This window comes from Corapipo altera, unplaced genomic scaffold, assembly GCF_003945725.1.
Source record: "Corapipo altera isolate COAL_440 unplaced genomic scaffold, ASM394572v1 60300, whole genome shotgun sequence".
In the NCBI taxonomy this organism is placed as follows: domain Eukaryota; kingdom Metazoa; phylum Chordata; class Aves; order Passeriformes; family Pipridae; genus Corapipo; species Corapipo altera.
The window spans coordinates 61,048-73,601 of record NW_020885156.1 but is presented as its reverse complement, the minus strand read 5'-3'; the positions used below and the strand labels follow the sequence as shown (position 1 = coordinate 73,601).

The 12,554-nt window shown below is 50.4% G+C and overlaps 1 long non-coding RNA gene and 1 gene segment (V, D, J or C); one reads left to right on the top strand and one right to left on the bottom strand.

The window, feature by feature from the left end:
- Positions 1–8,148: 8,148 nt before the first annotated feature.
- Positions 8,149–12,554, bottom strand: part of LOC113960607 — a 10,523-nt gene continuing 6,117 nt past the window's right edge. The window contains exons 2-3 of the long non-coding RNA XR_003532063.1: positions 9,355–9,362; positions 8,149–8,161 (exon numbers count right to left, since the gene is read on the bottom strand). This is a non-coding gene — a long non-coding RNA (uncharacterized LOC113960607). The remainder of the gene's footprint in view (positions 8,162–9,354; positions 9,363–12,554) is intronic.
- LOC113960606 lies at positions 10,172–11,132 on the top strand. The segment is given in 2 exon segments: positions 10,172–10,223; positions 10,744–11,132. Coding segments are annotated over 2 exon segments (414 nt in total).

The following is a 12,554-nucleotide window of genomic DNA, read 5'->3' as shown; positions in this document are numbered from 1 at the left end:
CGTCAGAGGGCCAAATGTGAATACGGATGAAGATTCCTCCCAGACCAAAGGTGCTTGCCCAGAAAACTCTTGTTGTGCACGTAGTGCCGAGAGTGCTGCACCAACGACAGGGGAGAGACGGAGGGTCAGGCCTTTTTTCCTGGTTGGAAGGGCAATCGTTCATTGGCAGGAGCCCAGTTCCTACATGGGCTGTCTGAGGACCAAAAGTGAATACGGATGAAGATTTCTCCCAGACCAAAGGTGCCCACCCAGAAAGTTCTTGCTGTGCACATTGTGCCGAGAGTGCTGTACCAACGGCAGGGGTGAGATGGAGGGTCAGGTTATTTTTTCTTGCTGGAGTGGCGATAGTTGGTGGGCAGGAGCCCCATTCCTAAATCAACCGACCGAGGTCAAAAAGTGAATAAGGACAAAGATTCCTCCCAGACCAAAGGTGACTGCCCGGAAAGTTCTCACTCAGTACGTAGTGCCGAGATTGCTGCACCAATGGCAGGAGAGAGACAGAGGGTCAGACCTTATTCTTAGTTTGAAAACAAATCGTTAGAGGGCAGGAACCCCATTCCTAAATCACGTGTCTGAGGGCCAAAAGTGAACATGGACGAAGATTCCTCCCAGACTAAAGATGCCCTTCCAAAAAGCTCTTGTTATGCACGTAGTGCCGAGAGTGCTGCACCAACGGCAGGGAAGAGACGGAGGGTCAGGTTTTTTTTCCTGGCTGGAAGGGTAGTCGTTGGTGGGCAGGAGCCCTGTTTCTAAATAGGTCGTCCGAGGGCCAAATGTGAATACGAACCAAGTTTCCTCCCAGACCAAAGGTGCCCGCCCAGAAAACTCTTACTCTGCATGTAGTGCCAAGAGTGTTGCACCAACGACAGGGGTGAGACGGAGGGTCAGGCTATTTTTTCTTGCTGGAATGGCGATCGTTGGTGGGCAGGAGCCCCGTTCCTAAACCGGTCGTCCGAGACCCAAAAGTGAATACGGAGGAAGATTCCTCCCAGACCAAAGGTGCCCGTCCAGAAAGCTCTTGCTGTGCACATAGTTCCGAGAGTACTGCACCAATGGCAGGGGAGAGACGGAGGGTCAGGTCTTTTTTCCTAACTGGAAAGGCAGTCATTGGTGGGCAGGAACCCCTTTCTTAAATTGATCGTCCGAGGGCCAGAAGTTAATACAAATGAAGATTCCTCCCACACCAAAAGTGCTTGCCCAGAAATCTCTTCCTGTGCACGTAGTGCCAAGAGTGCTGCATCAACGGCAGGGGAGAGACGGAGGGTCAGGGCTTTTTTCCTGCCTGGAAGGGCAGTCATTGGTGGGCAGGAGCCCCGTTCCTAAATCGGCCGTCGGAGGGTCAAAACTGAATACGGACGAAGATTCCTCCCAGACCAAAGGTGCCCGTCCAGAAAGTTCTTGCTGTGCACGTAGTGTCTAGAGTGCAGCACCAAGGGCAGGGGAGAGACGGAGGGTCAGGTCTTTTTTTTTGTTTGAAAGGCAATCATTTGTTCCCAAGAGCCCAGTTCCTAAATCGACCATCAGAGTCCCAAAAGTGAATATGGACGAAGATTCCTCCCAGAGTAAAGGTGCCCGCCCAGAAAGTTTCTTGCTGTGCATGTAGCGCCTAGAGTGCCGCACCAAGGGCAGGGGAGAGACAGAGGGTCAGGTGTTTTTTGTAAGTTTGTAGGACAATCGTTTGTGGGCGAGAGTCCCGTTCCTAAATCGACCGTCAGAGTCCCTAAAAGTTAATATGGACGAAGATTCCTCCCAGACTAAAAATGCCTGCCCAGAATCCTCTTGCTATGCACGTAGTGACGAGAGTGGTGCATCAGCGGCAGGACTGAGACGGAGGGTCAGGGTTTTTTTCCTGGTTGGAAGGGCAGTCGTTGGTGGGCAGGAGCCCCGTTTTGAAATCAACACTCTGATGTCCAAAAGTGAACATGGACGAAGATTCCTCCCAGACCAAAGGTGCTTGCCAAGAAAGCTCTTTCTGTGCACATAATGCCAAGATTGCTGCACCAATGGCAGGGGTGAGACGGAGGATCAAACCTTTCTTCCTGGTTGGAAGGGCAGTCGTTGGTGGGCAGGAGCACCATTCCGAAATCAGCACTCCGAGGCCTAAAAGCGAATATGGACGAAGATTCCTCCCAGACCAATGGTACCCGCTTAGAAAGTTCTTCCTGTGTACGTAGTGCTGTGAGCACTGCTCCAAGGAAAGGAGAGAGACGGAGAGTGAGGCCTTTTTTCCTTGCTGGAAGGGCAGTCGTTGGTGGGCGGGAGCTTCGTTCTTAAATGGGCCGTCCGAGGACCAAAAGGGAATTAGGACGAAGATTCCTCCCAGAGCAAAGGTGCCTGCCCAGAAAGCTCTTGCTGTGCACGCAGTGACCAGAGTGCTCTACCAGCAGCAGATGAGAGATGGAGAGTCAGGCCTTTTTTCCTGGCTAGAAGGGCAGTGGTTGGTGGGCAAGAACCCCGTTCCTAAATAGGACGTCCGAGTGCCAAAAATAAATACAGATGAGGATTCCTCCCAGACTGAAGGTGCCCCCTCAAAATGCTCTTCCTGTGCACGTAGTTCCGAGAGTGGTGAACAAACAGTAGGTGAGAGACGGAGGGTCAGTCCTTTTTTCTGGTTTGAAGGACAATCATTGTTTGGCAGGAGACCCACTCCTAAATGGGCCGTCCAAGGGTGAAATGTGAATACGGACTAAGATTCCTCCCAGACCAAAGGTGCCTGCCCAGAAAGCTCCTGCTGTGCACATAGTGTTGAGAGTACTGCACCAATGGCAGGGGAGAGACGGAGGGTCAGGGCTTTTTTCCTGGTTGGAAGGGCAATCATTTGAGGGCAGGAACCTTGTTCCTAAGTTGGCCGTCTGAGGGTCAAAAGTGAATATGGACGAAGATTCCTCCCAGACCGCAGGTGCCAAACAAGAAAACTCTTGCTGTGCACATAGTGCCGAGAGTGCTGCACCAACGGGCAGGGGTGAGACGGAGAGACAGACCATTTTTTCTGGTTGGAATGGCAATCTTTGTTGGGCAGGAACCTCGTTCCTAAATCGGCTGTCCGAGGCCCAAAAGACAATTTGGTCGAAGACTTCTCCCGGACCAAATGTGCCCGCCTAGAAAGCTCTTGCTGTGCATGTAATGCCTAGAGTGGTGCACCAACAACAGGGTAGAGATGGAGGGTCAGACCTTATTTCATGGTTTGAAGGACAATCGTTTGTGGGCAGGAGTCCTGTTCCTAAATCGGCTGTCCGAGGCCCAAAATTTCATATGGAAAAAGATTCTGCCCAGACTTAAGTTGCCAACACAGAAAGCTCTTGCTGCCAGTGCATTCTCCTGGTTGAAAAACAAACTGCACCACAAAGCAAAGGCTTTCTTTCCTGTCGATAAGGGCTGTTGTTTGCTGTTTTCAGACGTGCCTCCCAACTGCCAGCCTGACTCCCAAAATTGCATACGGACGATGATTCCTCCCATAACAAAGGTAAGAGAACAGAAAGTTCTTGCTGCTGATGGAGTGTTTAACCTGGTCCACCAACAGCACAATGAAGCCAAAGTTTCCAGGCTTTCGTTCCTGGCGATAAGGACTTTTGTTTCTTGTTTTCAGCCCTGCCTCACATCTACCAGCCCGACTCCCAAATTTGCATACAAACAAAGATTCCTCCCACAGCAAAGATGTCGGCACAGAAAGCTTTTGCACTCAATGGAGTGCCCAGCCTGGTCCACCAACTGCACCACAAAACCAAAGTTTCCAAACTTTCTTTCCTGCCGCATAGGCCTTTTGTTTCCTCTTTTGAACTATGCCTCCCAACTGCCAGTACGACTCTCAAAATAGCATATAAACAAAGGTTCCTCCCAGAACAAAGGTGCCAACTCAGAAAACTCTTCCTACCAATGCAGTCTCCAGGTTGACAAACAAACTGCACCACAAAGTCAAAGTTTGAAGGCTTTCTTTCCTGGGGATTAGGGTTTTATTTCCTGTTTTCAGTCCTGCCTCACATCTGCCAACGTGACACCCAAAATTGAATATAAACAGAGGTTTCGCCCAGAACAAAGATGCCAGCTCAGAAATCTCTTTCTGCCAATGCAGTCTCCAGGCTGACAAACAAACTGCACCAGAAACCCAAAGCTTTCAGGCTTTCTTTCCTGGTGATAAGGGCTTTTGTTTCCTGTTTTCAACCCTGTCTCCCAGTTGCCAGCCCAACTCCCAAAATTGCATACGGATGAAGATTCCTCCCAGACTAAAGTTGCCAGCACAGAAAGCTGCTCATGGAGTGCCCAGGCTGGCCCATCAAGTGCACCACACAGCCAAAACTTCCAGGTTTTCTTTCCTGGAGACTAGGCCTTTTGTTTGCTTTTTTCAGACCTGCCTCCCAACTGTCAGCCCGACTCCCAAAACTGCATACAAAGATTCCTCCCAGAACAAAGGTACCAGAACAGAGAGTTCTTGCTGCCAATGGAGTGCCCAGGCTGGTCCAGCAGCTGCATCACAAAGCCAAAACTTCCCAGCTTTCTTTTGTGGGGATAAGGGCTTTTGTTTTCTGTTTTCAGCCTTACCTCCCCACTTCCAACCCTACTCCCAAAATTGCATACGGACAAAGATTCCTCCCACACCAAAAATGCCAGCACAGAAAGCTCTTCCTGCAATGGAGTCTCCAGGTTGAAAAACCAAGTGCAACACAAAGCAAAAGCTTCCAGGCTTTCTTTCCTGGCAATAAGGGCTGTTGTTTGCTGTTTTCCATCCTGCCTCCAAACTGCCAACCCGACTCTCAAAATTGCATACGGACTAAGATTCCTCCTAGACTAATTTTGCCAGTACAGAAAGCTCTTGTTGCTCATGGAGTGCCCAGGCTGGCCCATCAACTGCACCACAAAGCAAAAGTTTCCAGGCTTTCTTTCCTGGGGATAAGGGTTGTTGTTTGCTGTTTTCAGTCCTGCCTTTCAACTGACATACTGACTTCCAAAATTGCATACAAACAAATATTCCTCTCACACCAAAGGTGCCAGCACAGAAAGCTCTTGCTCTCAATGGAGTGCCCAATCTCGCCTACCAACTGAACCACAAAGCCAAAGCTTGAAGGCTTTCTTTCCTGGTGTTACGGGCTGTTGCTTCCTGTTTTGAACCGTGTCTCCCACCTGCCATCCCAACTACCAAAATTGCATACAAACAAAGATTCCTCCCAGAACAAAGGTGCCAGAAGAGAGAACTCTTGCTGCCAATGGAGTGCCCAGGCTGTTCTAGCAGCTGCCCCACAAAACCAAAGCTTGAAGGCTTTCTTTCCTGGCGATAAGGGTTGTTTTTTCCTGTTTTCAGCCCTTCCTCCCAATTGCCAGCCCATCTCTGAAAATTGGATATGCATGAATATTCCTCTCAGATTTAAGTTGCCAGCATAGAATGCTCTTGCTACTGATGCTTGCTACTCATGCTTGCTCATAGAGTGCCCATCCTGCCCCTGCAGTTGCACCTCAAAACCAAAGTGTCCAGGCTTTCTTTCATGGCGTCTAGGCCTTTTGTTTGAGTTTTTCAACCCTGCCTCCCAACTGCCAGTCCTACTCCCAAAATTTCATATAAACAACAAGCAAAGATGCTAGCACAGAAAACTCTTGCTCTCAATAGAGTTCCCAGACTGACCCACCAGCTGCACCACAAAACCAAAGCTTGAAGGTTTTCTTTCCTGGCGTCTAGACCTTTTGTTTGCTTTTTTCAGACCTGCCTCCCAACTGCCAGCCCGACTCCCAAAACTGCATACAAAGATTCCTCCCAGAACAAAGGGACCAGAACAGAGAGCTCTTGCTGCCTATGGAGTGCCCAGGCTGACTCAGCAACTGCACCACAAAGCCGAAGCTTCCAGACTTTCTTCCTTGGGGATAAGGGGTTTTTTTTTATGTTTTCAACCTTACCTCCCCGCTTCCAGCCCTACTCCCAAAACTGCATACGGACAAAGATTCCTCCAACAGCAAAGGTGCCAGCACAGAAATTTCTTCCTGCCAATGGAGTCTCCAGTCTGAAAAACCAAGTGCAACACAAAGCAAAAGCTTCCAGCCTTTCTTTCCTGGGGATAAAGGTTATTGTTTCTTGTTTTCCACCCTGCCTCGAAACTTCCAACCCGACTCTCAAAATTGCATACGGACGAAGATTCCGCCCAGACTAAAGTAGCCATCACAGAAAACTCTTGCTGTTCATGGAGTGACCAGGTTGGCTCATCAACTGCACCACAAAACAAAAGGTTCCAGGCTTTCTTTCCTTGAGATAAGGGTTGTTGTTTCCTATTTTGAGCCCTGCCTCCCAAGTGCCAGTCCAACTCCCAGAATTGCATACAGACGAAGATTCCTCCCAGAACAAAGGTAGCAGAACTGAAAGCTCTTGCTACTCATGGAGTGCCCAACCTGGTCCTCAAATTGCACCACAAAGCCAAAGTTTCCAGTCTTTCTTTCTGCCTGGGACAAATGCCTCTCTCCCAGTTCCCCAGGAAGGGGAGATAAGCCCTCCTGGGCAGCAGCCCAGGGTCTCTGTCTGTGCTTTGCTCTGCTGGGAAAATGCGCAGTGTGAGAGAGGAAGGTGGCTCCAGCACGGCTACTGTATATCCCAACCCTAGTGCTTGCAAGGACAGCATATTCTCTAGGGAAAATGCTGAGGGATGAGCAGGGAACAGGATGAAGACTCAGTAGGTGATCCTCACGCACACGTAGGGAGCACACGGGGCACCCACTAGAGTGCTGCCTGCGAGAGGTGGGGCTGGGAGAGGCCTAGCCCACCCATCTGAAAGGGCAACTGAAGGACTGGGGGCTTGGCAGATGGAAACCCTTACTCCCAGTCCCTTCTCTAGATCAACTCCAGAGCGATCCCAGGCACCCATCACACCACAGGAAACATATTGTTCTGTTTGGTTACGTCTAAAATGGCGTTTCCTCCACAAAACATTTATGATGATGTGAAAAATGAAGGAATGATGATAATGGTAAAAGTAAAAGCATTCCAGTGGAAGTGTTGCACCTCCTCCAGGTGTAACAGGAGATTTGGAGGAACGTGGAGGGTCCTGAGGCTTTCACAATCTTCCCAGGTGGAAGAGCAGCATCAAACTCACCCTCTCTATACCTGTGGGCTCCTGACATGGTTCTGCCTTCTTAGGTATCAGAGCAGAGATAACACATTTACAGGAAGGTGAGCACTCTGCATTTGTACTGAGAGGAAAATGAGGTATCGTCCTGCCACCACCTTCCTGAGCCTAGGGCCACAAGGTTGGAAGTCTCTCCTTTCTTACTGCTTTTGTCTGCTCTCTCACTACCTCTAACACTTGGTCTGGTCTAACCGCACCTCGCTCAATCGCACTGTTTGCCTTCACAGTTTCTTCAGCACACCTCCGAGATGTAGTGTTCAGATCCTTGAGGAGTGACACTCCAAGTCTTGCAGACCCGTACTGTGTCTTTTCCACGCTCAAGGCAAGGCCAGAATCCTCTTCCAATCCAAAGAGAAAGATCCTCATGAACCAGAGAATCCCGGTGCCTGCCTGGAGGGGATGCAGGAGACAATGGCTCAGGAGAAGTTAGGGACACACATTGCAGCTGACTGCAGTATGCCCAGACTTGCACTGCGCTGTGCTGTTTATGTCACTTGGCACCCAGACATTCTGTCGCACGCCTGTGCTCTGTGTAGGATTGAAACGGTCTCTTTTCATAGGGACGCTATTTTACTCCGCTGTAGAAACAATTAACCAGGTTCTGTATTTCACGTCACTGGGACGTGCAGGACCTCATGGAATTAAACAAACCCTGGGATATCTTTGGAACTTCATGGAATCAAAGGGGTAAAACAAAAGAATTAAACCCAATGACCAGAAACCATTGGATCAAACATTTCTTTAAGATGCCAGTTGGGGATTTATGGGGGTACTTTGCCATGCATTAATCAAAGAATCAGTATAAATTTCGGAATATAAATACAGTGATATTTGAAAGACACCCCCTTCACAAGCAGTCCATAATTATGTAATGATTTTGCGGTCAAATAGCATCTTGGATTTTATTCATGGAGCAAGACTGCCATCTAGCGTCCATTTCTTCTGGGAGGGGCAGTCATTTTCGCAGCGTGGTCTTCTCGCTTAGCAGGTCTCGTAGCATCTCTGATTGATTGATCCAACTTCTAACCCATAAACTGAATGTTCTAGGACCAGTTAAGACGTGTCTTAGAACTTCCCCTTTGCTTAAACAATATTTAATTGACTTTCTTCTTAACAGAACAATCTCTTATTAAACAAATTTTCTGAGGCATGTAAGCTAATTTCTTGAAGATGGGCATACGATACACACTTGATTAGTTTCCATGTATCATCTACATTCTCTCTCCTAAAACTAATTGTAGTCTTAAAAGAAAAGACCACTACCATGCCAAGAAAACAAATCCCTTTGTTGATTAGGATACCATTTTTATTTCAACTAAATCTTCTGAAAGGAGATCCTCTCTCATTTCAGTGCCATTGTGACAATATGGGCCTCATGTTACCAATGGAACACTGGAACACTGCAGATTCCCATGGAATCAAGGGGCTATTGTGACGCTCTGGGGCCTCATGGAAGAGGGAGGCCCTGCAGAGAGACCTCAAATCAGAGGTTTCGGCAATCATCAACCAGAGGAAGTTCAACAAGGGGAAGTGCCAGATTCTGTCCCTGGGATGGGGCAACCCTGGATGTACCGACAGACTGGGAACGACGTGCTGCACAACAGTGCTGGAAAATGGCCTCTGGGGTCTTGGTGGATGACCAGTGGTGCCCTGGCGGGGGCTCACTGCTCAGTCAGGCAAGGGTTTTCAGGCACACGAGTCCTTCCCTTGCACACACACAGACAGTTCATGGCAGCAGGGGCAGTATCTCCTGGAGCTCCTGCTACCACGCCCGGAGCCTGGATGCACCTCAGCCCTTGTGGGGTGCCACCTGCTCTGCCACTATCTGAGATGCCCCACGACCTGAGGGATGGACACGGGGAGTTCTGTCCACAGAAGCACATCCCAGAGTTGCATCCAGGGGCTTTGCCAGGGTTTAGTACCAGAAATGCAAAGTGACACAGAGACACTTTTTATCCCACATAACTTCAAGGCCCCCCCAGGAGGTTGATGGCAATTGTACTTGCTCAGGGTCATGTCCCCACACCAACACCAGATATGTGCTCAAGACTTGTCTGTTCAATGCAAAGAGAGACACTCTGTCTAGTCCTTCCGCATCTCTCCAGGGAAGGTTAAAGAACCTCTGTGGACTGGTGAAAAGCCAGTGCTGGAAGCAGTGGTTCTATTGTGAGTGCCAACCAAGAGTGGTTGGCAGGTCTGGGATGCATGCCCTGGGGAGTTGACCTGGGGTTTTCCAGTGCACATGGGAATAGATCACACTCTTCCCTGGTGGTCCTTCATATCCTCTTCCTACGGAGGTGACAGAGATGGGAAAGAGAATAAAATTTTTGGCTGTGCCTCTGAGTGCCCCTCAACCTGCTGCAGATGTGCTGGTTCCAGCACATCCAGTTCAGGTGTGACAGGTTGTTCCCTGGTCCTCTGAAAAAGAGGAACAGGAGGAGGGACACAGTAGAGCTCTCCTCAAGGAGACTGCATCTCCATGAAGTTCAAAGCAGGAGGGAGATGTCATGCCATGTCCGAGCTTTCTCTGGGTAAGGTGCTTCTCCCATGCACTGCCTCACTGTAGCACTGGTGCCACAACCCCTGACTAAACCCCAAGTGGTCTTTGTCCCCAGCAGAAGTGCTCCTGCTGCCAGAAAGGACAGGCCAGGAGAGGCTGAGCTCGGGCTGCTGAGCCCGGAGGGATGGTCTGCCTCTCGTGCCCCTCGACCATTCTCACAAGTGCATGCCCTGGAGGACAATTCAGGAGTCTCCACGTGCCAGCAAAGGATGGATGAGAGGGATGAGATGATGGTGATGAAAAAAGCTCATGGTCTGTCAATCTTGAGCTCCCCGATACCAACCCGCACCCCTGCCACCGAGCCCGGCCCCTCCGCCTCCGCGGTGCAGAGCCCCGACTGCCGCCGTGCTGCCGCTGCTCTCGCCTGCCCTCTGCATCCAGCCCGCACCCAACAAGAGCCCAAGAGACACGGAGGCCGGGTTCAGTCCCGGGGCGGAGTTGGCTGAAGAGGACAACGGAGTTAGAAGAAGGCAGAGGAGGGAGAGGAGGGAGAGGTCGGGTGGTAGATTGGCAGATGCGGCCCTGGCGGGGAATGGGGCTGGCGGTGCCGGCCGCGGTTCTGCTCGGTGTGCAGGGCTGGTGGTCGGGGACCGTGGAGGCTGGAGCAGGGGCTGGGATGGCTGTGCAGGTCCCTCGAGGCTGCCGTCCTGCCTGGTCGGTTCTTCACAGAACTCTGTCTCCGAACTATCCTCCCGTCCATCCTTCCCTCTCCTCCATAAAGCATTCCCTCGGAAAACTCATCACTCTCTTCTTTGTCTAGCCTTTCCTGTTTCCTTGCTTTACTCTCTGTCCTTCAGAGTCCTGCAGTCCGTCATTCCCCTTTCCTGCTTTTCTTTCTCTCTTGCTTTGCTTATATCCGCAACTTTCCATTCTTCAGAGACTGCACCAATCCACCTCTCTTCCTGCACTCATCTCTCCAGCTAATACTAACTAAGTGGAAGTGACACTTCCACTTCTGCACACCTCGACATCCTCTTAAAATTCTTCTCCGTATGGTCCTGACTGCTTCTGTGCCCTTTGTTCTGGGAAACAACATCCAGTGCAAAAAGCAATTCTGACGGTTTTTCTTCTTTATCTCCCCGTTAGTGTCTGCAGGCAGAGCCCAGGTGCAACAGGACCTATTTTCAGAGACCACAGAGGGCAGTGAAATCACCATCAAGTTCTCAACCGCCAACATACGAATTGGTGATTTTATCCATTTCTACCGACAGCTCCCTGGCCACAGACCCGAGTTCCTGGCACACGCTCCTAAAGGGTCCAGAGAGCTGTGGGTGCCAGCGGGGCGGCTGTCGGTGTCCGGAGATCGTCGTTGGACCGTCCTCTGGCTCTCCGCATCCCGTGTTAGGGACGCGGCGCTGTATTGCTGCGCCCTGCCGGACACGGATTCATTGACACCATCGTCTTTGGAACTTTCAGGGGATTTTCTTAGAAATAGAGAACCCGGTTAATTGTTTCTACAGTGGAGTAAAATAGCGCCCCTATGAAGACAGGGCGTTTCAGTCCTACACAGAGCAAAGTCTTGTGACAGAACGTCTGGGAGTCAAGTGACATAGCACAGTGTAGCGCAAGTCTGGACATACTGCAGTCAGCTGCAATGTGTGTCCCTAACTTCTCCTGAGCCATCGTCTCCTGGATCCCCTCCAGGCAGGCACCGCGATTTCTCTTTGGATAGGAGGAGGATTCTGGGCTTGCCTTGAGCGTGGAAAAGACACAGAAATGGTCTGCAAAACTTGGAGTGTCACTCCTCAAGGATCTGAACACTACATCTCGGAGGTGTGCTGAAGAAGTTGTGAAGGCAGACAGTGCGATGGAACGAGGTGCAGCCAAGCCAGACCAAGTGTTAGAGGTAGTGAGAGAGCAGAAAAAACAGTAAGAAAGGAGAGAATTCCAGCCATGTGGCCCTGGGCTCAGAAAGACTCGTTGCGGGACCATCCATGGAATGTTACTTTTCTGACCATCCTTCATTCCTTCGTCAATGTGCACTTCTAGGATATTCTTCTCTGTAACAATTTTCCTGCCATTGCAGCTCTTACACAGGTCCGTGGGGCTGATACGCTCTCTGTGCCCCTCAGTACAAATGCAGACCCTTCACCTTCCTTTAAATGTGTTATCTCTGCTCTGATACCTAAGAGGGCAGAACTACATCAGGAGCCCACAGGTTCCTCGACAGTGCCGCATCCGCGGATCCACCGCCCGGTCTATCCCTGTCCCTGCCAACCCCGGCTCTCTGCTCCGGGCGAGTGGCCACCTCTCCACCTCCTCTCCCTCCTCTGCCTCAAGTATGTGCCCTGGAGGACAATTCAGGGGTCTCCATGTGCCAGCAAAGGAGGGAGAAGAGGGACGAGGTCATGGCGATGAAAAAAGTTCATGGTCTGTCAATCCTGAGCTCGCTGATAACAACCAGCACGCCTACCACTCAGCCCGGCCCTGCCACCTCCGTGGTGCAGAGCCCCAACTGCTGCCGCGCTGCAGTCAGCAAGAGTTTTCTGTTCTGGTACCTTTGTTCTGGGAGGAATCTTAGTCCATTTGCAATTTTGGGAGTCGGGTTTCAGTTGGGAGGTAGATCTGAAAAAATCAAAAAATAGCCATTTCCCCAGAAAAGAAAGACTGGAACCTTTGGTTTTCTGGTATACTTGGGCACTCTGGTATACATAGAGTGCCCAGGGTTAGCCTGGGCACTCTATGGGCAGCAAGAGCTTTCTGTGCTGGCACCTTTGTTCTGGGAGGAATCTTCGTCCATATGCAATTTTGGGAGTCGGTCAGGTAGGGTTGATAACAAGAAACAACAGTCCTTATCACCAGGAAAGAAAGCCTGGAAGATTTGGTTTTGTGTTGCATTTGGTTTGTCAGTCTGGAGACTGAATTGGAAGGAAGAGATTTACGTACTGGAACCTTTG